The sequence below is a fragment of the Colletotrichum fioriniae genome (assembly GCF_027942845.1).
Source record: "Colletotrichum fioriniae strain IMI 355084 chromosome Unknown scaffold_1, whole genome shotgun sequence".
NCBI lineage: Eukaryota > Fungi > Ascomycota > Sordariomycetes > Glomerellales > Glomerellaceae > Colletotrichum > Colletotrichum fioriniae.
This window is the reverse complement of record NW_027076837.1, coordinates 4106624-4132767: the sequence shown is the minus strand read 5'-3', so window position 1 is coordinate 4132767 and position 26144 is coordinate 4106624. Positions and strand designations below refer to the sequence as shown.

Sequence of the window (26144 nt, the reverse complement as noted above, 5' to 3'; positions counted from 1 at the left end):
TGCAGTTGCAGTCGCAGTCGCAGACGCGGGTTGCAGACGTTTGACACGCGATCGCTTGGAGATTGGTGTGTGTTGCGCCTTGATTCAAGGTGAAGTACCTTTAGGATAGGGCAAGGCGCAAAGGGGGTGGGTGTGTTTGTATTCCTTGCTTGATGGTGCGTACCTCAATTAAGTGCTAAGGTATGTATGTGCGAGGAGAGAGGTAAATAAGGCCAGGTAACAAGTCAGGGACGGATAGGAGAGGATAAGATAGATAAAGAAGAGTGATAGCGGATGATGAGGTGACCGACGCTAGGTACTACTATTTTCGCCTGGTGTTGAGGCTCAAAAAAGGTCAAAGGTCGAAGGAGGAGGAGGATGATGAACCGTGAGGGAGGGGGGTGAAGGGGAGGTTAAGAGCTTGCGAGAAGATTCGAGCGGCAAGGGAAATTTTGGTGCTGCTGCAGCATGGAAGGAAAAAAAAAAAAAGAAGAAGCTGAAGTGAGGAGGCTAAAAAGGGGAGCTTCTCTCTTTTTTTTTTCTGGTCCCCTCTCCCCTTCCTTTGGATTTGCAGTTTCTCTCTCTGTCTCCTCCCCCGTCACAGTTCACTTTCAACCCCCGTTATTGTTGATGATGAGCCCCAGTGAACGCAGCTGATGAAATGGGCCCCCACCGAACGGACGGGGACTAGCCAGCGGGTATCCAAAGAAGACTTGATGAAGTTGAGCTCAGGACTCAGACCCCAGGGCTGTGGGAAAAGAATAAGGGGTGTGGTGTGGCAACAACCCGAACGGCAGAAGGCAAAAGGAAGACAGACTTCACTCCTTGACAAGGGCTCGGGGGAGGGACCAGTGGACCACAACGGCAAGGAGAATGACTGACAGGGCAGAAAGAGACGGTGGAGGGAACAAATGGAAAATAGAGGGGCCCATTCTGCGGTCTACGGATACACCACACTAATATCCCGTACTTGACGGATACCTTTCTTTACCAGTGGAGGAGTCTAGGTTTCCAGGACCAGGAGTCAGGGACCCAGCACCAAAGACCGACAGGGCAGGCCTAGATGCAATACAAGGATCGGGGCGAGGACCCAGGGCGACCGACGATGATGAAGAGAGTCGAGTCTATTCTATGGATTGTGTTTGTGTTTGTGCTTGTGCTTGAGCCTTGAGCCTTGAGCCTTGAGCCTCCTTCTCCCTCCAAGGTAGAGAAAGTCATGAACAACAAAAAAGCATCCGTTGAAGAGCTGCATCATCAACTTCATGGCGACATAACTTGGGGAGGGTGGTAAGTATCTATCCGTAAGGTAGGTACCTGAGGTTGCTGAACATGAACAGACCTCAGATCTGACACTGACAGCGCCGCTAATAGCCCGTCCATCTGGCAGCGGGGACTGACATTCCCGAGGTCAGTGTGTTTTTTCTTCTTCGCCTTAGTGCCAGCCACTAGAACCTGTCGCTGTAAAGTATCGCGCAGTATGAGTATGTGAGTGAGGGACCTACGGATATGGACGGAAGCCTTCACTGTTTGGCTAGACTGGATGCCCCGGTCCTCTTCGGTTCGGCAAGGTTCCTCTGCCCAAGGTTTTCCTCTGTATCCGTACGCTGAACGATATGGCGAATCTCGGAACCTCCAAACCTCTTCGCCCTCACCTGGGGCCCGCTGTATGAGGAATTGGGGGTCCATGACCTCTGGGGTCCAGTCGGCTCGCTCAGAGCAACGTGCGGGAACAAACCTAGAAGGCACCTTTACGCTATCGCCCTTCTAACTAGCCGGCCAGTCAGTCAGAAGTCTCCGTACCTCATCAACTGACTTACTGTTCGTACTATGTATGTAGGAAAACACTAGTGTCCCGTTGGTCAGGATCTGTTGTTGTTATTGTCATGGCCGACTCACACTGTAGGCTTGGTTAGCTTTGGTGCAATGGCGTTGGCGGTGTTCCGTCTCAATCTATCTTGTCCTCTTCTCTCCGTATCCATCGTGTCTGACGGGGAAACCGTTGACCCATCATTTGCTTCTTGCCGACAGGGCATACGGATACACAGGAGTCCAGAATACGTCGAAAATTGTTCTCAAGCTCGGCAAGGTTTGGCCATCTCGCAACGTCCGAGGCTCAGGAGCCTTTCTTCCCTTTGGTTCTGCTGATGTACCTCTCGGCCTTGTGTCGAGAGAGTATTGTTGATGCGAGAAGGAGCTGCGTGTTGACACTGGCACTGACTCTGGTGCCCACGGCTATGACAATGTCTGGCCCTTTGACCCCCAGCCTCAGGGCCCGATGCGCACATGGCTTGTGCCGTTGTAACTACCCGTTGTTGCCCTGTGCAAGTCACAGACGCAGGCGGCAGACGGGAAGGAGACGGAGAGCCCAGGCATTACCGCGGAGCTAGGTACCCCTGACAAACTGAGCGCGGCGCGATGCGGTGTGGTGTGCGTGGTGAGTGGGGTATTTCATGGTAATTGTTGCGGTGGGCATGTGCGGCGTGCCATGGGGGAGAGGAGAGAAAGAACGGCTCGTCTCGTCTTGCTCCAAGTCTCTGACTTGTCGCGTACCTTGACCGGAGGAGTGCTTCTCAGATGGCCGCAAAACGCAGTACATGCAAATATGTCTTCCTATGGCATGGCCGAGTATGCGTACCCTCTACTGGAAGGGAGTCGTCGATTGGAGCAAAAGGTACGCAGTGCCTGTACGCTAGAGTGCCATGTCTGACCCATGCTTGTAGTCGTGCCCATAACCCTGGGTCCTGGATTGCCAATGAGCAAGGACCTGTCTCCAGAACAGTCAGAACTGTAAGGTAAGGTATGGCTCCAGGCTCGGTAGGGGCAGAAGTACCCTGATCGTTGAAGTAGGGAGCCGTAACCGTACGAATAGATCAAGGATCCAGGTACCTCACTCGATAGATGTACAGCCAATCATCCGTATTTGACAAAGGTTGGGACCAGCTCTCCAGACTTTCCTCCTTCCTTTTTCTTCCTTCATCCTCGCGACCACGAGCTGAACGGACGGGTTGTCATCTCTGGAAAGCAGTCGGCTCCGACAGTGTCCGCCGCGATGAATCGCGGCATCCGGATAAGTCCACAGCGGGACGTAGGATCCTCGATGGATATTGGAGCTTTACGTTTCGTAGGGGCTGTGTCTTTGTATACCATTCGTACGGATACTACTGCGTACGTATAGTAGAGACCGAATGGCGATGAATTAGGCCTCGAAGTAAGATATGGAAGAGAAAAGGGGCAAGAGGGAGCAAAGCGGCGCGACCGCCGTTGTCGCCGGTGTCGCTTCGGAAAACGCAATCAGCCTGCGGTGGCCCATGGCCCGCGGTATTTTATGCTTTGTGCGTGTTGCGTAGTGGTGGATAACGGATTGAATAATCTATGAAGTGACGTTTCCTCTGGAGAAATGTGAAAGGTGGATGGTGTCAGAAGGTTGAAGACCGAATGCATTGCTCAGGCATGCGGCATGCCATTGCTGAGGTAAATTCTGCTGAGGAAAGAATACCAGAAAAGGGGAAGGTAGTGTCAATTTTGTCGTTGCCCCATATCTTCCCTATTACCTTGCTACCTACCTTAGGTATCATGAACTCGAGAATGGGAAGTCACGATTGCACCATGGCATCAGGTAGGTACGTAGTAGAGAGTACTCCGTAAGGTACGGCAGGAGAGAAATGGACGATGCTGTAGGTTCTTGCCTCTGCTTTCAGTGTCTATGCCTCAACCTGGAAGGCACCCCCAAGTGCCCAAGATAAGGTATCTTGTTGCTTCGGTTTTAAGGTATGTTTCCTTTTCAAAGATGGGGTAGGGAGCAGTCGGGAGGTTTGTACGAAGTACTTGAGGAACACTTGCCTTTCGACTCGCAGGCACGTTGCGTCTCGTCGCGATGTCGGGCCACAGACGGTTTGGGGTCTGTGGTGAGTGAGGTGTGGTCTGTGGTCTGCGGCCTGCCTGTGGTCCGTGGTCCGTGGTCTGTGGTCGGATGCGTTTGGGAGGGAGGGGCGGGAAGGTGGCACGGGGACTACGGCTACTGCCAGAACGGTGGAGGGAAGGAAGGGGCCCAGCCTGTGGGATAAGCCAGATGGGCAGGAACTTGTCACGCTTACCTTGGGTTGTGTAGGAAGGCGCTAGCACAGTGTCAGCTGCAATGGCGGCGTCTGTCACTGGCTGCGATGCCAAAAGGAAGGAAGCCCGCCCGTCGTTCCTGACCTGCCGTTGCCACACACCGGTCCAATATAAATTGAGTGGTCTTTCCGTCACCGTCTCGTGTGTTGCTAGGAAACACGCACAAAATCCACAAATTATCCCTCGACACCTGCATCCACGCTGTGCATCCATGACTAGTATACAGTGCGATGCTACAAAACGAAAGTATTCGACATTTAGCAGCATTTCGGCAAGGTAGGGTCTTTCTACGGAGTACGCGGTATGTAATCACCTCCAACGGTGAACGGTCGGGAAGGGTTCCCCAAGGAACGCCGTTGAACCACACATCCAAGCACAAAACCATGGTTTCTCTTCCAGAACGCGATGCTGCCGTGTCAGTGTGAGCATCAGACGAACCCACAGCAGCGCGGTTCGCGTACAAGGTACGGACTACCTACCTTACCTACTTTACCTTGTGTCGCCTCGAATACACCGTATCAACTTGAATGCTTGTATCGTCTTGTCCCCGACGGCCTTTTAGTGCCTGTCTCTGGTGTATTCGTAGGGTGTCTGTCTGCCTGCAGGTAGAGTTTCCCCTCGCCACCACCTAGCAGAGTCAGGAATCCAGGAAGATGCGACAAACTGTGGTGAATGTCTGGACTGAGGTATCAGAGAATATTGAACACCTCAGATGCCCTGTTTCTAGATTCGGCCGCACTGTATGGGTAACCAATCACAGTATTTTCATCTGCCAAAGTGGAAAGTCATGATTGTCTGTGCCTGCAGCACCTGAGTTGTGTTGTGCAGGAATGGAGGAGACACGCCGCACGACACTTTCCAGACACAGCAATTGTAGCCAATGGCAGCCAATGACAACCGAGGAAATACCGAAGGCCCTACTTACTTTGGTCTCTCCACAGTCCACGAGTTCACGCCCGCCCGGCATCTACGAAGTATTCCAATCCATTTTCACCAGCAGCGAATGAGACATGCATACAGAGTACAGAGTACTGTGTACGTACTCCATAGGGACTGCGCACTTGGACCTTCCCACCTTCCCTGGGACGCACTTGTTGCGTACTTAAGTTGTACCTACCTTACCTTGCCAGGACTTGGGTACCTCACAGGAATGCATACCTTCCTTACACAGTTCCAACACCAATGTCGAGATATGTTTCTCCAATACTCAAACTTCGGTACGCGTCCCTGCGATACCAACCAACTACAACCTAATAAACCGCCACTTCCTTGCCTGTCTGCGTTGTCAGTGTGCAACGACTTGGGCTCAATCGACCTCCCGAGACTCCCAGCCAGCCACGGTGTGTTTTCGCAATAGCATCAACCTATGAGAAATCCTCCCTGAGTCGTGGACAAGGCGCTCGCAAGACTTGCAGGAAAACATGCATGCCGCCCCCATTCCTCCGCATCATATCGAGATACGAAATCACTGCACAACAAGCGCGACAAGGAACACAAGCACAGGAGCCTACCGCTGAGACAGCTCCGACATGGGCAATTCGCTGCCACAGGCCTCCCCGGGAAGCAATTCCATCCTGGCAAGCCTAAGGGAATCGCTCTGACACACTCTCTTAAACAACATTATTTCCTCGATTCTCCTCCATTTCTTTCAGCTTCACGACACAGCGTCTGCAGCGTCAGACACCGCCCGCCGTCTTTCCTCAAAGGCGTTGGTGCCCCTGTCTCAGAAGCCCCAATTATCGACCTCGACCCTCCTCCTCCTTTGTTGCCCCTTTTGAAGGAATCTTGCATCGCCTGGCATTCCTTATGAAGTTGTTATAAAGACTTCCCAAATACAAGGACACCGGCAGCACAAAGACTCCGCATCTCTCGCGCCGTTCCGTTTCACCAAAAGTAAAGGCCCTTCGGCACACCCGCCATGACGGGTCGATTCTGTGCCTGTCGCATCCATCCATTGACGATCCAGCACCTTGGACGTGGAACCCAATTCGCGTGGCACATTGTCCAGGGTCTTTGTCCTCCATCGCCATCCACAGCCGCCTCGCTCCCATGATTTCCCGTCCACCAAAGAGACTTCTGTTTGTACGGACTGCAGAGAACCAATACCAAAAAATGCTACCTTAGCAATATTCAGCGGACGAGGCCGAGTGGTCCCTAAAACGTCCCCCGCAGACCATGTCTCTTCCCGTTTGGTTTCTATGTGTAAGCTTGCATATCTCGACACCCAAGAATCTCGAAAAGAAATCGAAGTAACGCAAGATCCGTGGGCGTTTTGCGACACGAGGACATGCGTTATACGTTAGGTACATGCAGTTGCCTCGCCAGCTAGGATGAACCCATCGCTTTGGCAATCAATGCGCTGAGAGGCTGGCTGCTGCAATGTCACCTCGAAAAGCAAAGCTGGACCGGCAAAGGAAACGACGATACGAGCTGTTCGTCCGCGCTTCTACCCGTGCCACTCGAATGCTCACCGGCAATACCTTAGCCCAACACGCCTCGGCTCTCCTCGCACGCGAACCTGGCTCAACTGCCCTGACGTCTTCGGGCCGTCACGCTGGGCCCAGATCTACACGCCTAGTCCTCGCGCCCTTCTCCAAGATGCCCCTAGTGATGGTCGACTCCAAGGCACAGAGAGCGGCCTGACATCTCAGCTCTGCAAATCGGGGAGGATCAATTCGAGACGGAGCGAGATCGACAAATGGACTCAGGCCCAGGAGACGCTTCTTCTTCTGCTCCACTGCTTCGAAAGTTCCGTACCAAGGATGACGGCCTCCAATTCCTTGGTAATAACCTAGGGTTCGTGAACCCCTATTTCAGCCCCAGGCTGTCGTCACGATGCTTGCAACACACAAATCGGTCAACATCGGCCACTTGTAGGCTGTAGCCACACACGGGAGACGGATACTCTATCCCCTAATTCGAATTGGCAAATGGGGCGGGCAAAGTGTAGCGGCCTAATTTCCATCTCCCCGCTTGGTTCCAATAGCTCCGGATTTCCTGCAACCTTCTTAGGGCCTGCAGCGTTTCCCATGATAGCAACCATTTATACAACGACTGGAGGTTGCAAGATATTCATCCTGGCCAGAATCGCGATCTCACGATTAAGTCGGGCCTGAGCTTCGGACTGTGAAAGCGATGGTAGTATTCGACACTAGGATGCATCGTCGCACAAAATCGCCCACGCGCCGTCACGCGGCACTCGCCTTGCATAAAATGTGCCGGACCCTGGCGTTCCACGCTCCGCATCCCCGTTCAACATCCCTGCCGTTCACGAGATGCGAGATGGGGGATGGAGCTTAATCTTACCCACCGACCGGTGCGCTGCGCCGCCGCAGCGAATGTCTCCGGAGCGGCCCCGACTCGCCAGTTTGCCTTACAAGATCCTACGGGTCGGATACATGGATGATGATGGTGGGCTCAGTCTGCCTTGCTCCTACTCTCGAAAACGACCACATCCGCACATAGTCAACGGTCGAGGCCAGATGTCTTGCTCCTGATGGCCGTACGAATACCGGCACCAATTAGGTCATTCCGGCCTTGCCTGGAGCTTTCTCCGGGAACACGAAGATACAACTTTGGCTTCTAAAGACGTTGCATCAACCCAACAACCCAAGGATATTGCAGGTCACCAGTTCGTCCAAATGCGTCAATCATGCCCAGTCAGCGCTATCGATTGGCCGATCCGGGACACGATCCTACCACAATAGCTCCCTTGAGCCTGTCCAATGGTGGGTACCAGCAGGGCGATGGTGGCTTGCACAAGACCGGATTCCTCAAAGCCGCTCCCCGAAGGCTGCGCAAACTAAGCAAGCCTTAAACGGATACAATGTATGATGGATGCAAAACTGTGAGCCTGCAACAGAGTGATTACATTACCACGCTCGATGCTTAACGCGATGATCTCAGAATCGCTCCGTATGCGTCGTTACAGCCGTGAGCCAACTCGCGGTACTAGTACACTCGCGTCAAACAGCCCTGAGGATGACTAGCGACCGAGGTTGCGTTGCGTGTGAGCTGACATCCCTCCCAATTTCCTTGTCGAAGCAAAAGCCTCCCTACCGGTCGCTACGTTGGAAGCCCGGCCTGTAAGACATTCCACAAGGGGCACCTGATTCCTAAATATCAATAACAAGCTTGGCTGCTCCGGTATATCGAAGTTACATTGCGCAACTCACCCGAGAAGGCGTCTCATCGCTGTAAGCTCTCGGGCAAGTGCCTGTTCAATGTCTCGGCCAAGGTTCACAATCGCCGCCCAAGCCCAGCGATTCTCGTCTCTTAATCAGCCAATAATTTACTATTCAGTGTTGGCCCCCATCTACGAGGTTCCCCAACTCCCGAGTATCGTCTCTCTGAACAGGGTTCCTAATAATAAAGTGGCAGTGTCATCTCTCATTTCACCAAACACACTTAGCCGTCACTGTACCACGAGTCACACCAGATACGGCCTGGGCGTATAATGCACTCTCTACGCATGGGGAAGATATTGGGAATGTCGCCTCGAAATCAAGACTGAGGGCGACAATGCAGGATATATTGCCTACAGCATAACGTGCATTCACAATTATACTTCAGTTGAGTCACCAGATGGAGAAGCCTCCGATTGATGTTTGTTCTCCGTGTCCCGAGCCTGGAATCTCTTGGTGTTGGTTGCATACGAACTCCTTGGTTTCTCTTCCAGACATGGAAAGAGACGTCAATCCCGGCTACTTCGACAGTGGATCTCCTCGCGATAGTTATTCTCATACCACGTGATCGACGTGACACGCGGAAAAAGGCTACATATTCCGCTTATGCAAGGCGGGAAGCAAACATCACACAAATGGGGCCAAGCCGGGGCCCACGACCATGGTTCACTCGAGGGGCTGTGGTCAACCAGGTATCACCTCTGATGTACTCTGTACCATGCGTGGTACAGCCGCCAGCATACACAGCACTCGAGTTCCACGATCGTGTGTCGGCCAGGTTCCTCACAATGAAGTTGTATTACCAAGTACTTCGCTTGCATGCGACGTGAAACCGATCATCTTCTTACTGTTCAGCAAGATGATCCCAACTCCATGAAGAGGGTCCCTTATTTCCTCGAAAGGTCGATCGGTCACATGGCATTCTTTGGTCAATCCCTAGATGATATATCTTTCTCGCGAGAACCTGACGGCAAACGACCGCGACTCCCGTAATAGACAACTACTTTCGAAGTTCAGTGGCCACCCAAAGCTTGGGAGGTGGAATACCCTGCACCCCTTGCGGGACTCACGCCTGTGGACTTGACCTGTATGGATACGTTCATGCCTGCTCGAACGCCAGCGAGCATAATTCTATTTTGTACCGTTCGTACGCTTCCGGACAAGTTGACTCAACCGACCACATAACGGACAGTCTCGGTGCCAGAATACGTTCTCACGTCTTGCAGGACACCAAGCTCTAATGCTATGAGGTGCTATAAGCCACGTCCGTCTGCCGCCACCATGTTTAGTGATGCCTGTTTCACAAATAGAACTTGAAGACCTGGACCGTTGGACGTGTCCACTCTTGGAGACGACCAGGGATTTGGCTCCGTCAAGGGCATTGTCGGGACCTTCGAGAAATTCTACCGAGACTAACAGACTGTCTTCCTGCCCGAGAGGCGAAAGACAAGCACCCCTGATGAGATCCAACGGCTTTAGGCTTCAAGTGGATTCATCCAAAAAAATAAAAAAAATCTTTACTCCTTCATCCGACTCCACTCGCACGCATGAGCGCTTCGAGAAGCCCGGCTCGCTCCCGCGAAATGAGATCGTTGCTGTCGCAGTTGGAACCGCGAGGTTTGCGGGTTGAGTGAGGAGGACAGGGGGTGTGGAAAGGGCGCATTAGATGACACGAGACGTGCGACGAGAGTTCCCGGTGTTGAAACCATCAAGAAGACGCCATTTATCTTTGTGAAGAAGCTTCATCTCTTCATGCTAGGGAATTCTTGTGAGGGTCCTTTGAAGCGCTAACCACAGCTTCATGTCTCGTATGCTCTGCTACATGCGGTACGTGAATGGTGCTAAAGCCCCCGAGCGGAAATAATGTTCAATCATCACATCGCCCATGAGGAATTAGATCTAAGGTGCCATTTGGTAGTTTCTAAGATGAGTGAGAGTGCCATTGAGTCATGCTAAATGAGGCTTCCTGCAGCCTCGAAACCTTGACTGCTGTGGAGACCGCTCAGTGTCTATCAGATCGATAAGTTCTTCTTGGCGATTTCAAAGCTCGATGTCAGCTCTACGAAGTTTGTCTTTCTCGATATAACTCGCACGGCATATTTTCGAGGACCGAGAATGAATCACTGAGCGTCAAATAGGGGCTTCTTTACGCGCAGTCACCATCAGGAGAGTCTGTTGAAGTTATGTTGGGCATGATGGCGCGATCTATAGCTATCGAGACCGCGTTTCGACGGGGTTGCTCGAAGCCAGCTCGGCTTTGCGAAGTGAAGAAAGGGGCATATATCTGTATTGGACGGGGGCCGGTGCTCCTTGAGACTGAAAGGGAGTTCGGCATGGCTCTTCTTACAGCTTGGCCCCCGGATACTCCGGACGTCACAATCTCCGTTCTGGTGTTGGCTTCGTCAGCACCTTGGTTGAACCCCCTTTTCTGATGGCTCAGAGGCAAAAAAAAAAAAAAAGGTAGAAGAATAGTGAACTTTTTCGCCTTCTCGAGCGCAGGAAACTTGAAAGGTTGGAGACAAATGAATATATTTGCGGCCTGCCTAGGCACGTATGTAGATATGGTACGCAAGGTATGCCTCGGGGTGAGGCGTTTCCCTTCCGGTTTGTGATGGTTGGAGACGGACATGCGGTGGACTTTGTATAATGCCAAAAGAGATGTCTGGAGACTGGTACTATTGGAATATAGTCGTGGGAAGGCTGCGACGACATTGAGACTTTTGTGTTTCGCGGGTTTGGGATCATGAGTAGGACGCTGTTCGCTCCTAACGGAGGAGAGACGTTATTACAGACGAAGACCTTGCAAGGTGAGGAGCGAAGGATCGTCGATGGCGGGTAGAGACGTCACTGTGAACCAACTTATCTTGCGCCGTGCCTCTTGATTCTTGGTTTGCGGCCGCGATTTCGTAGAGGACCGTGACGGCAACTCTGCGTTGGACCGAAGATATGAGTTTGCTAATAGTCACTGGATTCCAATTACTTCGGCCAGATGTTGAAGCTGGTAATGCCGAAGTTTTCACCAAATCGCGCTTACCCTTTTCATGGCCCCTTTTCGGTTCCATTCATATGAATGGCAAACACTGAGTTTTCATATCCTTTTATCTCAAGCCACCGCCGCCCATAGTAGTTCCAATTCAACTCATTAGGGGAGACTTGTCGCTTTCTTCTACTTCATTCCTCTCCGAGCTCAAGGTTTTCGTCAGCATAATTTACTACTAGATGTGTCGAGCATCTTTTCCAACTCGCGATCGGCCTCTATCGTCCGGGCACAGAGAGAAACTGTAATTGCATCATCTGATTTCGTATCAATCTTCCTAACCATGCTGTTAATTATGTAAGGACTCATTTCGTGACTGATGATCCTGTCGAATGAGCTCAGGGCCCTCTTTTCAGTCACTTGAGATCCGGGACTGCCCGGATAGCCCCTTAGGCTGCTCCCTCTCAACCTCCGTTCGTCAAGAAGATTGTCTTTGATTTGGTACCGTGCTTCATTCTCCATGAAGCTATCGTGATAGCAGAGTAGAACTTCCACCAAACGTGCATCGGTAACTACCTGGTTAGAACGTTAGCGACCAAGTGCCTAGTTGAGCTTCATGGTCATATCGTCCTTATCAAGACATGGGCCTCTCTCAATGTCTCTGGACGGATATTCGCCCATGATGCACCGCAGAAGGAGAACGAACGGCTCGTGGCAGTTGGAAAACAGCACTGTAGAATAGCTTACTGATCGAAACCATGCACTCGGATAACTAACGGAGAACCCGTCCTGCATAGATGGATTAAGACGTCGCGTAAGGCTGCGCACCTGTATCCATGGGTCCAACAGTGCCATGGAATTTTCGGATCTGTAGGTCCCAGCGAAGGAATCCTGAAGTGTTGGCTGTTACGCAGCTACCTGTTGAATACCCCTATTGGCGATAGGCAAGCATCCCAACTGGCTTGCGTCCGAAACTCGGCCAGAACACGGTGTTCTATGGCTTAGCGGAAGGCTTGATTTTATTCCCAGTTCTTTGACCAATGAGTGAAGACTAATGCCACTTTGATGACGTTCGCAAAATCGTACCGGACAATGGCGTCCAGAAACGGAAGTCCTGTACGCTCCCGCTATATACTTACATTCACTTTGCAATAGGCAACTTGACGATCTAGACAATAACGGAATCTATGACGACTCAATCTATGAAGCAATAGCTAATAATCATCCCGCAGAATAGATGGCGGCTGCTACTATGGCTCTACTGGAAGTCGAGCCCAATGCTTAGCCCGGATAATGCTCATATTCAGACTTGAGAATTCTAGGTGTTTGCGTAAACCGAAGCTCAATCATCTGGTAAACATAGTTCACCAAAAACAGAAGAACATGACAAGGCACAAAGTAAACAAAACGACAGAGAACTTCAACGAAGAACGTGTGGTCAGAGTCAAACTTTTATCATTGGCGACGTGGTATCTTGGTTCATCGATCTAAATCAAAGCAAAATCCCGCTCCCCGACTCCAAGTGGCTAACCATGCATTGCGAGAGAAACCATCAAAAATCCCGGCAACTTCTCCATCACATCATACCAGACCCTCTCATGATCTCAACAACTATCTTCGTCTGCTACGGGTGGTGGTCGGCGCCGGCTCGAACGCATCCTCGTCCGAAATCTCATCATCGCTGATCTCGACAGCGGCTTGAGAGGCCGTAGCCTGCGAGAAGTTGAGCTTGGTCTGCCGGGTGGTCTTCGGGGCCGCACGTGCAGGCTGAGATCGCTTGCCCCGAGTAGTCGGTGGCGGCGGCGGCGGCGGCTCCTCAAAGTCGTCGTCCATCACCACGTCCTCTTCCTCTGACTCTTCTTCAAAGACGGGCTTCTTGCGACCTCGCGCAGGCGGCTTCTTGGCTGGAGCTTTCTTCGCCGGGGCTTTCTTTGCTGGGGCAGCCTTCGTAGCTCGAGTGGCCGCTGCTTTCTTCGCAGGCGCTTGACGGACGGGTGGTTCGTCCTCGTCCATCAAATCATCTTCGTCATCCTGGGTAGCGGTCCTTCGCGGTTTGGCTATAGGCTGAGCGACGGCCTCAGTCTCAACAACTCCAGGCTGATCCTCCCAGTGTCCATCAAGGTCGGAGTCCCAATCGTCTGGCTTCGGTTTGACAGTACGCCTGGAAGCCTTCTTCGGGGCCCCCTTGGAGAAAGCCTCCTCGAGCTTCGCCCGGTACGCCTCCATCGCAACGTCAAGGTCATCCTCGTCGGAGTCAAGGTTGAGCATTTGTTTCACCTGGCCTGCCAACGATTCGCTAACAAACTCCTCCATCGCATGCTTGTCGTCCTTGTTGACGAACTGGTTGACGGCATCGCCGAATGGTGCCGTTGGCAGAATCTTGAGAGACTGGGCTGCGAGGAACTCCTGGACAAGGGCCTCCACTTTGATGGTGTCCAGACCCAGTGTTTCCTCGAGAGCCTCGGGAATGTCCGTGTCGTCAGTTCGTCCTGCGTAGCATCAGTATCAGTGAACCAGATTTTGGAAAACAGCATAGCTTACTTGTGGCACCAGCCTTCTTGCGGTGAAAGTACACCACATCGTTGGTGTTTGCCACCTTGCCGATGAACCTGTTTGAGAACCGCTGGGGGTTCTCGCAGTCGTATTGACCACCCTCCGGAGCCGTATACTCCACTTTGAGCCGGATCAAGGGTAGTGGAGGTTCCTCCTCGTCATTGTCCTGGACAGCGAACCACTCCTCATTTGCTTCTTGAATCATCTCGTCGACAACCACCATTAATCTCTTGGTTAACTCCTGTCTGTTTTCTTTCTTCGTGTGCAGCCCCTTAAACCGCGCATCGGTAGATAATTGAATCTCCTTCGTAATGAACGGGCGCACGGTCTTCAATGGCAGTTTCTCGACCTTGAACTCTCTGCCTGTAATGTTCAAAATTGCCACATGCTTTGGCACCGCCTCACCCGGAACCAGAGATGTCGCTACCGAGGAGCCGGGTTGCATGACGTGGAAGCCGGTCTCTGGGTTCTGCTGAGGGTCAATCAAGCATTCGTGCTCATGGCCCCAGACTACAAGGTCCATCCAGTCGGGTAGCACATTTTCGGGAAGATATGATGTTGCGGTATGTGCGTGGTGATTTTGATGTACGGTGAGCAGGTTGAACCAGTCTGACTGCTGGACACCCGGGCGGAACCACTTGACCTTATGGTCCCTGAATGTTCGGAACATACGCTCGTCACGAACATTGCTCAAGCCGAATAGCGCAAGCTTGGTCTGGCCCTTTTGTAGTAATACCGGCTTGGCCTCGATGTTGTCGGCCTCGGCAATGCGACCAAAGTAGTTGACCAGCCCAGCAACCTGGAGCAAGTCTAGTGAACAGAAGTGGCCCTCGCCGCTGGGATCATCGTGGTTTCCGTGGATCGAAAAGACGGGTATGGAGATGTTGATATCGGGGTCTTCGTAGTTGACGTGGGGGAAGGCACCCTCAAAGACTTCGTTCGCGTCGCTTAGGAACTCGAGCTCGCAGGGCTTCATGCCTAAGCAGTTTTTGCGAAGACTGCGCATGACCTGGTACATGGACTTTCGGGAGGGCTTATTGTCGTGGAAGAGATCGCCGCCTAACAGCACCATGTCGACCTATGCTCCTTGTCAGCCGGCGAAGCACCACTTTGGGGCGAGGCATCTGCGTACATCTTGGCTCTTGGCGAGGTTCAGAATCTCGTCGAACGTCTTCCAGCTGTCGTCCTTGCGGATCGGGTCTCGCTCCTCGTAGCCGACATGGTTATCTGTCGCGACCAGAATGCGGATAGTGTCCGCTTCTATACGTGAGTTAGAGCTGTCTGGCGGTACGTAGTCTGGGGAGGAGAAGGAAGGATTACCTGTGAAGTCGGGCATGATATCGAGCGGACCAACGGGTCAATCCTAGGTCGACAGTGTGCACTGGTGAGACTCCTCGGTCGGCGGAAACTCTACTGTGACATTGGGGTCCAATGCTTCTTGAATTGGAGGGGAGAAATCAAATCGTAGTGCCCGCCGTCGACATTGGGGTTTAAGTGGCCGTCGCGCGGCGCGCCTCTCCAATAGGCAGCGACGCGAAATCCCAGGCGCCACAGCTGCGCACTCACGTGGTGGAGGGGTCCTCCCGGCTGGCCTGTGCTTTTGTGGCTTGCGTCTGATTATTCACCGAGACACACCTTGTCTGCCGAGTCCTCACCTCGATACTCCGTTCACCTTGGCCGGTGACGGTGGTGAGATGAGCCGGACCGAAAATTAAGCTTACTCCGAGGGTTTTCTGCCCCTGGCCTGTTCCTGCTCTTCATCCCATCTTTTCTTTCCACCACAGCGGATGATCCCAGACCTTAACCGTCGTTCACTTCAGTCTGGAAAGATTCTCGATGATTGACACTGTTGGAGCGGGCATATTTAGTGTACGCCTGTTTCTGGTTTCAACGTTGCCTGGGAAGTTCTTTGGCTCTACCCGGGCTGGCGAGTGATAGAGGAATAGGCAAAGTCAGACTAGCGCAAGGGCAAAGCGCCTGAGGCGGCCTCTCGATCTCTCTTTGAGTATGTGCAACGCCTGAACTGCTTGCTCGTAATCCAACTGGACTTTGTGCCACAGCTTAGTTTCTTGAGGGGAGTCAGGAATTTCGAGTCGTTGAGTAACGACCTGGTGAACAGCCAGTCAGCTTGTAGCGAGTCAAGATATGCACTGCACCCGTCGAGTGATCGGTCCCTCGTATCGAATGTTCGAATCTCTGGGATGCCATCTGCGGCGAACTCCTCCGTCATGATCACTCGAAATCTCAGGGACGGTGAGGCCATGGCAATGGGCCGTTGGCAAGGAGGTGATGGGCGAAGCTCTGCCGATCAATCCATTCCCTACTATTTCAGTTGCCCGTCCTGGCCATGCTTGCCAATAGTGCATTAACTTGACAAAGCCAAGACTCTGGCTTGTCTGTGCAACCCTACACCGATGCCCCGTTTCTTCTCAAAAGTCCCTCGACGAAAACAGAAGGTTGTTCTGACATCACATATCTCTTTGGCTTTGCTGTCTGCAAGGCAGATCGTCGTGGTGGATGCTGCTCAAGAACCCCATTTGCCCAAGGCGACCCAAGGGCCAAGACATCTTCTCATCGTCGACAGTAGGCAGTCCGCCACGACAAGTACTAAGAGTAGTCTATTGAGCAAAAGTGTCTCAACTGAGTCAATCCCTACAGACGCGATCGGAATAACTTGATTAAGCCCAAATAGGGAGGTTGAACGGTGCTGCCCTGGTTGGATGATTGGCCGTCTTGGCGAGAGCTTGGCATGCACGTTGAACGGAGCGTTTAATGTCGCGATACCACCGCACCCCGCTAGCGCCGGCTTTCAAAGCTTACTCGTCCTCCCAGCTTCATCTCCGAGGGGTGTCAATGACCGTCCGGTCTCGCTGGGCCGTGGACCATCGACGTACCGAGATCATCGGATCTCTTATCGGCCCTGGATATGGTTGTAACTTGTGCGGGTGCTCTGTCGTGTTCCAGCGCTTCTCGGCCTCTTCCGACTCATGCAACTCGTGCATCCAACGCTACCCAACCAGGACCCGAGGAAGCATCAAGCATCGCCTCAAATCCTCAGCTCAGCTCGATATGGCCTTTGGCATGCCAAGATCGTCGTATTTCAGAGTCCACGAATCAGAACCACAAGCCTTTCCCCAGGTGGCTCAATCCCGCTGTCCACGCCGTACCCGGCCTCGTTGAATGGCCCGTCGCCTATATTGAGATTCTCAGTTCAACCTCAATGAGGAAGGCATTCTTGCTTACCCCATGAACTTCATTCCCGCGCATCCAGTTTTCTTCATTTCAAAACTTGTCCTTTGCTCCAAGTTTACCTCGACTGTCAGAGCCAAAAGTTGTCTTGAACCGATCCGCGATCCGGAAGGTCGCAAACATCTTAGCTCCCGACTGACTCCCGAACCCATTACCATGTATCATAGAACGAGAAATATCGAGACACACTCGAGAGAATGCCTTCGAGTATATATGTATGACCAATCCTCCACCATCAAGGTCCTTCTTGTCTCTTGCCCCCCATCCCTCTCAGCTCTATCAAGTCCCGGTCCCCTTGTCCAAGCCTCGATCCAATCGGTCTAGCTCGTCATCATGCAGTTCAAGCTTTCTGTCGTTGCGGCCCTTGCCGCTGCCGCCTCCGCCGCCGTTACCCCCGCCCGTCTCGGCTGTGGTACTCATGATCCTACCCCTGAGCACATTGAGATCTCCAAGAAGCTTGCCGAGGAGGAGGCTGCGAATAATGGCACCATGAGCCTGATGGCGGCGGCCACCATCAATGTCAACGTCTACTTCCACGTTGTTGCCTCCTCACAGACCGTGGCAAACGGCTACATCACTGTAAGTATTGACATAATTCCTTATACTTGTACTGCCCATACCTAACAGCTTCAATAGGATAAGATGCTGGCTGACCAGCTGGCCGTCATGAACAGTGACTTTGCCCCCCACGGCATCAGCTACACCCTAGTTGAGACCACCCGTACCATCAACTCCAACTGGGCCCAGGATGGCGATGAGATGGCCATGAAGCGTGCCCTCCGCAAGGTACCTACAAGGACCTCAACCTCTACTTCGTCCGCACCCTCGGCGGCGACTTTGGGTACTGCTACTTCCCCACCACCGCCGCCGCCGGCTCGACCGCCTACATCCGCGACGGCTGCACCATCCTCTCCTCCACCGTGCCCGGCGGCAGCGAGACCAACTACAACCTCGGCAAGACCGTCACCCACGAGGTCGGCCACTGGTTCGGTCTCTACCACACCTTCCAGGGCGGCTGCACCGGCGAAGGTGACTCCATTGCCGACACCCCCGCCCAGGCCAGCTTTTCCACCGGATGCCCCACCGGTCGTGACTCCTGCCCTAGCCAGGCTGGTCTTGACCCCATCCACAACTACATGGACTACTCCTACGACTCTTGCTACGAGGAGTTCACTCCCAACCAGCAGACTCGCATGTACAGCTTCTGGAACCAGTACCGCGCGTAGATGGGTCGTTTCTTTGATAACTGTTTTGTCATTTTGGCGTGGTGTTGCATTGGGAGCGTGAACTAGGGAGAGCTTGAATAGAGGCTGATGAGATTTGATGAGATCTATGATTGGGAGTGGCCGAGGGCTCTGGGATATAACCATCAGGTGTCTTGACTTGAGTGCAATACCCTAAGAATATTGACTAAATCATAATTCTTCAAAGACACTGTTCTCTTTCGCTCTGGTCGATGTCTTGGCCGATTCCCTAGCAAATTCTACACGCAACGCGGGGAAGCTTATACTCGTTGCCTTTCCGTCTTCGCCCACAGTGAAGAGAACCTCATCGATAGCAATGTTACCGTATGTAAGCGATCCAGCACCTCCCCAGGTCGACCCGCACTTCTTCCCCAGAATGGGCTCCCGGCCTGAAGGCGCCACATCAGGACTCGAAAATACGGCACGGAACGCAATCTCACCATTGTCTTGAAGACCCATGAACTGTAGATCCGCACCCTGAAAACCAAGTTTCCCGCCGACCTTCGAAAAGAAGTCCGCGCCGTTGAGCACGAGTTTTTGGAGCGACAAACCGAGTCTGCCGGGGACGAGCGTCACCTCAGCCCGAGACTCCGATCCGTCTTCGGCCACATAAGTGCTAGCAAGGTCCTCACCCGCCGCCTCCCGGCCCGCGGCCTCGGCGGCGGGTATCCACTTTTCCAAGAGCAACTCACTGAGGACGTCGAACGTAGAGTCGGGGATGCCATCACCGTAGGCGGTCTTGGAAGCCGTCAGGAGGGTGAAGCCGATATTATGGTCGGGCGAGAGGATGAGGTAGGTCAGGTAGGCACCGATGCCCCCGTTCTTGGTGTATAGATCTACGAGCCGGGTGTGCTTCGAGCCGGGAGTTGCAGCGACGTCCATCCGGGTGATCTCCCATGGTCTTCCAACCGCACTGTGGGTGTGCTGAGTGTGCGTTACCGGTCGGAGCCATTCGCGGGTCATTGCTTTGGGTAGGATAGTCGAGTTGAGGATGGAGCGGCCGATGGCAGAAAGATCGCTCAAGGAAGAATAGACGCCGCCGGTCCTGAGGACTTGGTCAGCTCCAATCAACAAGTAAACAGTATCAAGATTTGACTGCTAATAATTGATCTTACGGGGTATATGAGGCCAGTCCCTCTTGAAAAGGGTAGCCTATCAACGACTTCATCGCCGACGGGTCGAGATCAACAACATTGGCATTTGGGTCGTCTTTGGGCGGATCCCAAAAAGTTCGAGACAGCCCCAGAGGCTCTGCAATAGCATTCTTGAAGACATCTCCTACGGAACCGCCTGTGATGTTCTCGAACGCCCACCCGATGAGCTGGAAGGCCTCATTGCTGTACACTGGGGTGTGCCAAGTTGACGTAGCGGGATACTGCTCCAGCAAGGAATTGAAAACTTCTATATATGACCCGGGTTAGCCAGGAGCATATCAAAGAGAAACGTGAAGATTGGCCCACCCTCTCTAGTACAAGGTCGCATCTCCGGCAGACCGCACTTGACGATGTCGGAATCGTTCAGGTAGGGGAGTCCCATATCCTTGATACCAGGTATACCAGATAGGTCGACGAAGTGATCTGAGCATAATGAGCTAAGGATGATCACAGAGACAGGCGGTCGTCTTACTATTGCGCGCGATACCACTCATGTGGCTGGCTAAACCTCCCAAAGTCACCTCAGACCATTGCACGCGATGCCCCCGGCGCCTTGCCGGCACGTCAGCAAGCTCCGGGATAAACTTGGTGATCGGATCGTTCCAGTACGTAGTGCCCAGCTTGACGAGAATGGTGTACACGGTCAACAGTTTCGTGACGCTTCCGATGCGGTACAATGTATCCGAATCCAATGAGCCCCCGGTAACCGCCCCCTTGAGCTCGGTCCCCTGATGATGATACTCGTAGAGGAACTCATCCGAATCTGCCGAGAATATACCGATTGAAAACGAGGCAGTGGCGGTATTTATTTTGCCCAATTCGGTTTCACCGGTTGAGATCGCATCCTGGATGAGTTTTGCGAATGACTCCTGCGTGTATTTGATCACTTGTGACTTATGAAGGTTTGGAAGAGGGTAGGCTGGCCCAAGTAAAGGGCAATTGCTGAGAGCGGCCCTTTGGCTAGTGACCAATCCGCCAATGGCCAGAAGACTGAAAGCCTGGAGAATCCGCATGATGTCGTCTTTGCGCTGATGCGAAGTTGAGAGAAGGGGTGTTAGCAAAGGATCTTGGAAGGAGAAAGGGCATGGGATGTCAGCATGCGGCACGGCTTTAAGCTACTCCGAATCTGACATCTTGGGGTTTCGTCAATGACCTGCTTGTTTAGGCTAAAGAAAATGGGGACTGCAAGGGGTTATTTATTGGGTACGAGTCACTGGGTTCACGACTGCAAGAGGGGGACTTTGGTAGATACTGGAACTTGATGCTTGCAAAGGCTTTTGGCCTATGTGATGAATTGCTTCTGTTACTATGAGCGTAGACACGCCCTGTTCAGCATTGAATGTTCACTGATTGAATATGTACTCTGAAGGAGTTGGAAAGAGTCCGGAAAGGAGCAAAAGTCTTCTTCCAAAGATGCTCACCTGAGCTCAATTTCCTAGGGCAAGGGCGACGACGGTCGGGCGTGATGCACCAAATGGCTCTGACATCCTAAGCCAGATAAGACGCCTCGACGAGGAAGCCCACCGTGAGCTTGGAGTGACGGAGAATGGCGTTCCACTGAACGCTCTCATAGGTCTGTGAAAATGTGAGACAATTTGTCTTATTGAGGGTCAATGATCTGTCTGACTTACGTCGCTGGAAGTGTGGATCTTGGGGTTGGAGGTGCTGAAGGGCTCCTCGTTGACAAAGGCAGCAGCTGTTGATTGCACATTAGTACAGAGCCACTATAAGAAGGCGAAAGCTTAACTTACGGAAACCGTTGGATCGGGCACTGGCGTGATCAGAGCAGCCATAGCCACAGGAAGAGCTGGAGGGAGCAGCGCCAGTGTACTGGGTGGTGACGAGGCGAACGTAGGCAGTGAAAGCCGTGTCGACATAGTCGGTGTACACAGTGGCTTTGCCACCAGGAGAGTAGCCAGTCATGTCCTGGTTCAGCATACCGAGGACACGCTTGCCCGCAGATTTGTAGTTGGCAAAGACAGCCTGGGAGCCAAGAAGACCACCCTCCTCACCAGCATAGAAGTGGAACTCGATGGTGTTCTGGGGGCGGAAACCAGCAGCGACGAGAACGCGGAGGGCCTCAAGTAAGTTGACAGTGCCGGTACCATTGTCATCGGCACCAGGAGCGCGGGCAGTGGTGGAACCAGCGGTAGAATCGTAGTGAGCACCAACGATGACTGGGAATAAGTTGTTAGTTGGGGTTTTCTAGGAGGGAAAAGGTCTTGAGCAAAGTTTTGATACTCAATTGTCGACTTACTCAGGTTGGAGCTAGTACCGGGGTACTTGACGATGATGGAAGGCTGGTTGAAGGAGTGGGTGAAGCGAGAGACGGTGATGGCAGAGTAGCCGGAGGCGATACTGACAGCCTGGTTGTAGAGCCAGGTGGAGGCCTCGGTGCCGTAAGTAGAGCGGTAGTGACGGTTTTGGAAGCTGAGGAAATCGGTTAGCATCCCCGATCAAGTATAAGAGGAACATGCACCAAGACTCACTTGGTTAAGGTGCGAAGCCAAGTCTGAGGGTTGGTGTTGCTGACTCTGGTGATGAGAGAGTTGGCCTCGGTGACGTGGCTGAGAGTGGTCGGGTAGACGACAGTCTGACGGGAAGCCAGATGGTTGCCACCGGTCGAGAGAGCGTTCAAGACTTCCTCATCCTGGACGTTTGATCAGCTCCTGCTTCATGATCTGTGTGAGAATATTTCCCGAGCATTACTTACGGAGACATCGGTGATATCGATGAAGCCAATGCCCTTGGAGGTGTACTTCTCGTACTTCTCATCCTCAGTGACCCAGGTTCCGGGATCCTCATCATAGGTCTTGACGAGGCGCAGACCAGGGTTGACCTGAACGTCGCCAGTCGCGGGGGCCGCGGCGGCGAGGCCGCAGGAAGCCGCCACGACGGCGAGAGTAGTGCTGAAGCGCATGATGGCTCTTGTTTACCTTGAAGCCGTTGATGATGGAAGGTAACGAACTTGAAGATGAATGAGTGAGGAAGTGAAGTTGACAGACGGCTTGAGGGAGAAGCTCGTGGGTGAAGAAGAGAAGAAAGGAAGTTGTAGACGAGGTGGAGTGGGTGGCCAATATTTATACGGTGGGTGCGTTTTTGGAAGGAGGACTGGTCGTTCCTTCCAAGAAACTTCTGTCCCGCTCTTTCCAAGGTTCGTATAAGAAATTGGCGAAAACCTCATGCATTCTAGGCACTGGGTACTTCACGCCCCATTGCCCTGGACTGCAATATCAGACGAAAGACAAGAATAACCAACTCGACAGGCGTCACCCTATAGTTGCGGGGGATCACCCGCGCTTCCGGGCTGGGCCGCAGAAGCCTCCGGTCTGGTAATTGCTGAAAAAGGCATCTGCATCGGCCCCCGGGTGCCCCGGGTTGCAGTGATCAGCGGGCCAGAACATAATTATATGGTGGTTTGTGTGCATGGTGACATTACGTCGGAGCGAAGAGAAGCATGGGGCAGGAGGACTATTGCGTTTAAGCTTATCTGGGTCGCCAAGGCATTAAGCTCATCGCAGCTGCCTCATTCAGTTTAGGTTCGGCTGTTGAGCCTTCCACCATCGCGCGTCAGTAGGAGGGTCAGAACAGATGTGACTTCATTCATTCATGCTCGCCATGAAATATCCTAGTCACGCCATTGACGTATAAGTAAGCACAGTCTGCCTTTTCGCAAAAGGTCCATTGCTATTTAGGAAGTTCCACACCCACCAAGGTCTGGGCGATGTTCTAGTGCTTGGCAAGATGCCCGGCCTGGAGCCATAACACGATCTTGGCACGAACCTTCGCTTAAGGATTTTAAACCTCGCAGCTTCCTTAAATGGCTCAACTGGGAAGTTCCACAATTGGGCGGGAGTAAGTTGCTTCCCATACTTACTTAGACATACATTTACCACGGCAGGATTTTAACAGCAGAGTAAACCGCATAGCATGGTGCTCGAAGGATAGTAAGTTGATTATTCACGCATTCACACCATATGTGCCATTCAAAGAACTGGAAATGTGACGATCTTGAGGCAAAAGGTGATTAGAATAGACAGGAGAGCAGATGAGCTCACAACGACATGATATTCATGGGACATTCTTGGACGGTCCAGTAGATTTTACGATTCCTAAGCAGGATTGGCAGTGCTACAAGCCATCGAGTACAGTACTTCTCCATCCTCTGGCTCACGCTATAGTCCAAGTCACTTTCTATGGACCAAGGTATGGCCAGGCGTTCCTCCAAATCCACCTTCCATCATAGCTGCTAGGGCCTCTGCGTTCCAGCTTAGAAGCCCTGCTTTGCAACCTGAGCCTTGGCAGCAGCAATGGTTGCCGCCTTGTTGGGGTCGACAAAGTTGCAGCCGTTCTTGCCGTTCTGGAACTGTGCGGCCTCGGCCGAGCAGACGCCGACGCCGCTGGCATCCGCGCAGCATGCCGAGGAGCAATCGGCGTTGTCGACACAGCCTCCGGTGATGAACTGAGCTCCGTTGCCCTGGCCGACGTTCTTGGCACCGGCGTTGTTGGGGGTGATTGCGAGTGCGGTCATCGCAACTGAGTCGCGACGGGGTTAGCAGCAATACTCTGATCGGGGGGTCCGCTAGATTGAATAGTACTTACAAGCGAGAGTGGCGAAGAGAGTGATGCGGACCATTGTTGCGAGTGTAAGCTTAGTTGATGATTAAAGAAAGATGTTGAAATAAAATGCGACTCCAGGTCGTTGAAGCGAATGTGCATGCACTGTAGATTGATAAGAGAACGATTGATGAAGAATCGAGAGCCTCTTAGCCTAGAGGCAACGAGTCTTTAAATACCCAGTCTCGCTGAATGTCTCGACTGACAGAGTTTCGTCTTTGTGGACATTGGTCCCCTGTCAATTGGGCATCCCGCCGGCACCGGCATCGTGACACTTGCCCGTGAGACGAGTACCAGCAAATCTGAAGTCATTCCCTGAGTGCCTGAAACTTGGCAATGGAAATAGCACGGTCGCCATCGAATCACTACTAGTTTTGCGGCTGAACTCTCCCCAGACTCCATCGGGTTCGGATCATGACATGTGTCATCCGAACGGATAGATCGGTCAGTTGCGGTTTGATCGTCGTCTGAACCATGTTTGGCGCAACGTCTACTATTAATGCGCCCAGGACCACTAGGGGCAAACTTCCGATGGTCAACTGACGATCTTGACTGGTTCATCTCACCGCAAAAGTGAGTATCAATCCACCAGTATTACACGGCCTCGTTCGCTGTTCCATTGATCATGCGATGATGCACCCGTAGTCTGTAGAGCATAGTTCCTCGGTGATTGTGTGATTGTCTTCATCATCACTACAAGTTAGTAAGTAGCTTCATGCATGACGGAGTTGCAGGCGTCAGACTGTGTGAATTCTAAGTGGTTTCAAGGGATGAAAGTCAAGTCATAGGGGGAAGGCGAGAGTTGATTCGGATAACAAGTCCTTGAATCACTTAGGTACTTAATTACCTTAGGTAGGGGATGTACATGAAGCTCACGTAGGACGGCTTCTTCTGATGTCCGAATTTGCATGGGTCCATTTAGACTCCGGTTTTGAATTTGCAACGAGCTATACTTTTCAGTCGCGAGAAGTCGAAATCGGGTGTCAGCCATCTTATGGAAGGTGACCACAATTGAGCCAAGACTTTAAGTACTGAACCTCTGGATTGAGTGCAAAATGAAGGCTTGGAACACCATGAGCGTTGATATGTCGGTAGATCTGGAAGTTCGACGACGAGAATAAAACCTACAATGAGAATTTCCCCTCAAATCTTTTGAAGTTTTGTTTCTTTCCATACCACCAAAAAGTGGTCTCTGAATTGCCATCGCTAGGTCTCGATTCCTAGCTGAGTCATTGTCGGACGTGTGTGTGTCGTGGGGCCTTGTTCGAGTGAGATAAAACGTAGACACGTTTATTGCAGGGACACTGCCATCCCATTCCTAGCTGTCGTCACTATATTTTGCCTTCTTTCTATCTTCCTATTTCGCAGTAGAAGGGCACAATTAGGCTACCAGTGGGCCCGAATCCTCGCGATGAGTCATTAAAAACATGTCGGAAACACTCTTGTCAAACGTCATCTTAAAGCATTGGGGCATTGAGCCTGTAGAAAGACGAAGGGACCCAAAGGTTGCTGTGCATTTTGATCATCAACATTAGGAAGGAAAGACCATGCATATTCTGCCATCCTTATATGTGTATAGGATGGGCTTGCAGTTTTCTAGGATGAACATATAGTAAGCGGTCAACTTAGATGTAGAGCGTTACTCAGTCATGACTCAGTCATACAAAACCAAGTTAAAGGCACGATCATCAGTACCATGATGTTTTTAGAATGCTCATGTACGACCTACGACTTGGAATAGAAATGCCGTCTTGGCTGCATAGCCGCCTTGGGATGCGAGCGGGAGAGTGCGTCAATGACCCTTGAACGGACCGAACCTACCTATCTGCTTCAGTCGTACAAAGCGTGACGCCAATTTGAATGTATTTAAGAAGTGTGGCTTCATTGGAGATGTAATGATATGGCATGGTTACACCGAATAAATCTCAAGCTCGCCAGAGGCTCTTTGCAGCGAAGGAATTGAGGTCTCGACCCTTACCGTGCCTGTGCGATACATCACTGTACTACTGTACGGAGATCACGTGTCGAAATGATCCGCGTCCATGGTTGATATCAATCGTGTAGTATCCCCTGA

The 26144-nt window shown here is 52.3% G+C and overlaps 5 protein-coding genes across 5 annotated transcripts; 1 reads left to right on the top strand and 4 right to left on the bottom strand.

Annotated features, from left to right (window-relative positions):
• Positions 1-12864: 12864 nt before the first annotated feature.
• Positions 12865-15142, bottom strand: MRE11 (meiotic recombination; the record flags this gene model as incomplete). Its single annotated transcript, XM_053195299.2, has 4 exons — positions 12865-13742; positions 13795-14884; positions 14939-15066; positions 15127-15142. The coding sequence occupies 4 exons, from the start codon at positions 15140-15142 to the stop codon at positions 12865-12867; spliced, it is 2112 nt and encodes a 703-aa protein (XP_053047269.2).
• A 2246-nt stretch (positions 15143-17388) lies between these two features.
• N0V96_001037 (uncharacterized protein) lies at positions 17389-18281 on the top strand (the record flags this gene model as incomplete). The annotated part of the gene is made up of 3 exons (XM_065756110.1): positions 17389-17634; positions 17692-17776; positions 17842-18281. 3 exons carry the CDS (start codon positions 17389-17391, stop codon positions 18279-18281), a joined length of 771 nt encoding a protein of 256 aa, XP_065615350.1.
• Positions 18282-18470: 189 nt separating this feature from the next.
• On the bottom strand, positions 18471-20466 carry N0V96_001036 (uncharacterized protein; the record flags this gene model as incomplete). The annotated part of the gene is made up of 4 exons (XM_065756109.1): positions 18471-19344; positions 19460-19643; positions 19760-19876; positions 19926-20466. 4 exons carry the CDS (start codon positions 20464-20466, stop codon positions 18471-18473), a joined length of 1716 nt encoding a protein of 571 aa, XP_065615349.1.
• A 475-nt stretch (positions 20467-20941) lies between these two features.
• N0V96_001035 (uncharacterized protein) lies at positions 20942-22373 on the bottom strand (the record flags this gene model as incomplete). The annotated part of the gene is made up of 6 exons (XM_053195302.1): positions 20942-21028; positions 21085-21149; positions 21205-21630; positions 21711-21883; positions 21943-22103; positions 22167-22373. The coding sequence occupies 6 exons, from the start codon at positions 22371-22373 to the stop codon at positions 20942-20944; spliced, it is 1119 nt and encodes a 372-aa protein (XP_053047272.1).
• Positions 22374-23723: 1350 nt separating this feature from the next.
• BAS2 (Biotrophy-associated secreted protein 2) lies at positions 23724-24089 on the bottom strand (the record flags this gene model as incomplete). The annotated part of the gene is made up of 2 exons (XM_053195303.1): positions 23724-23989; positions 24056-24089. The coding sequence occupies 2 exons, from the start codon at positions 24087-24089 to the stop codon at positions 23724-23726; spliced, it is 300 nt and encodes a 99-aa protein (XP_053047273.1).
• Positions 24090-26144: the final 2055 nt, after the last annotated feature.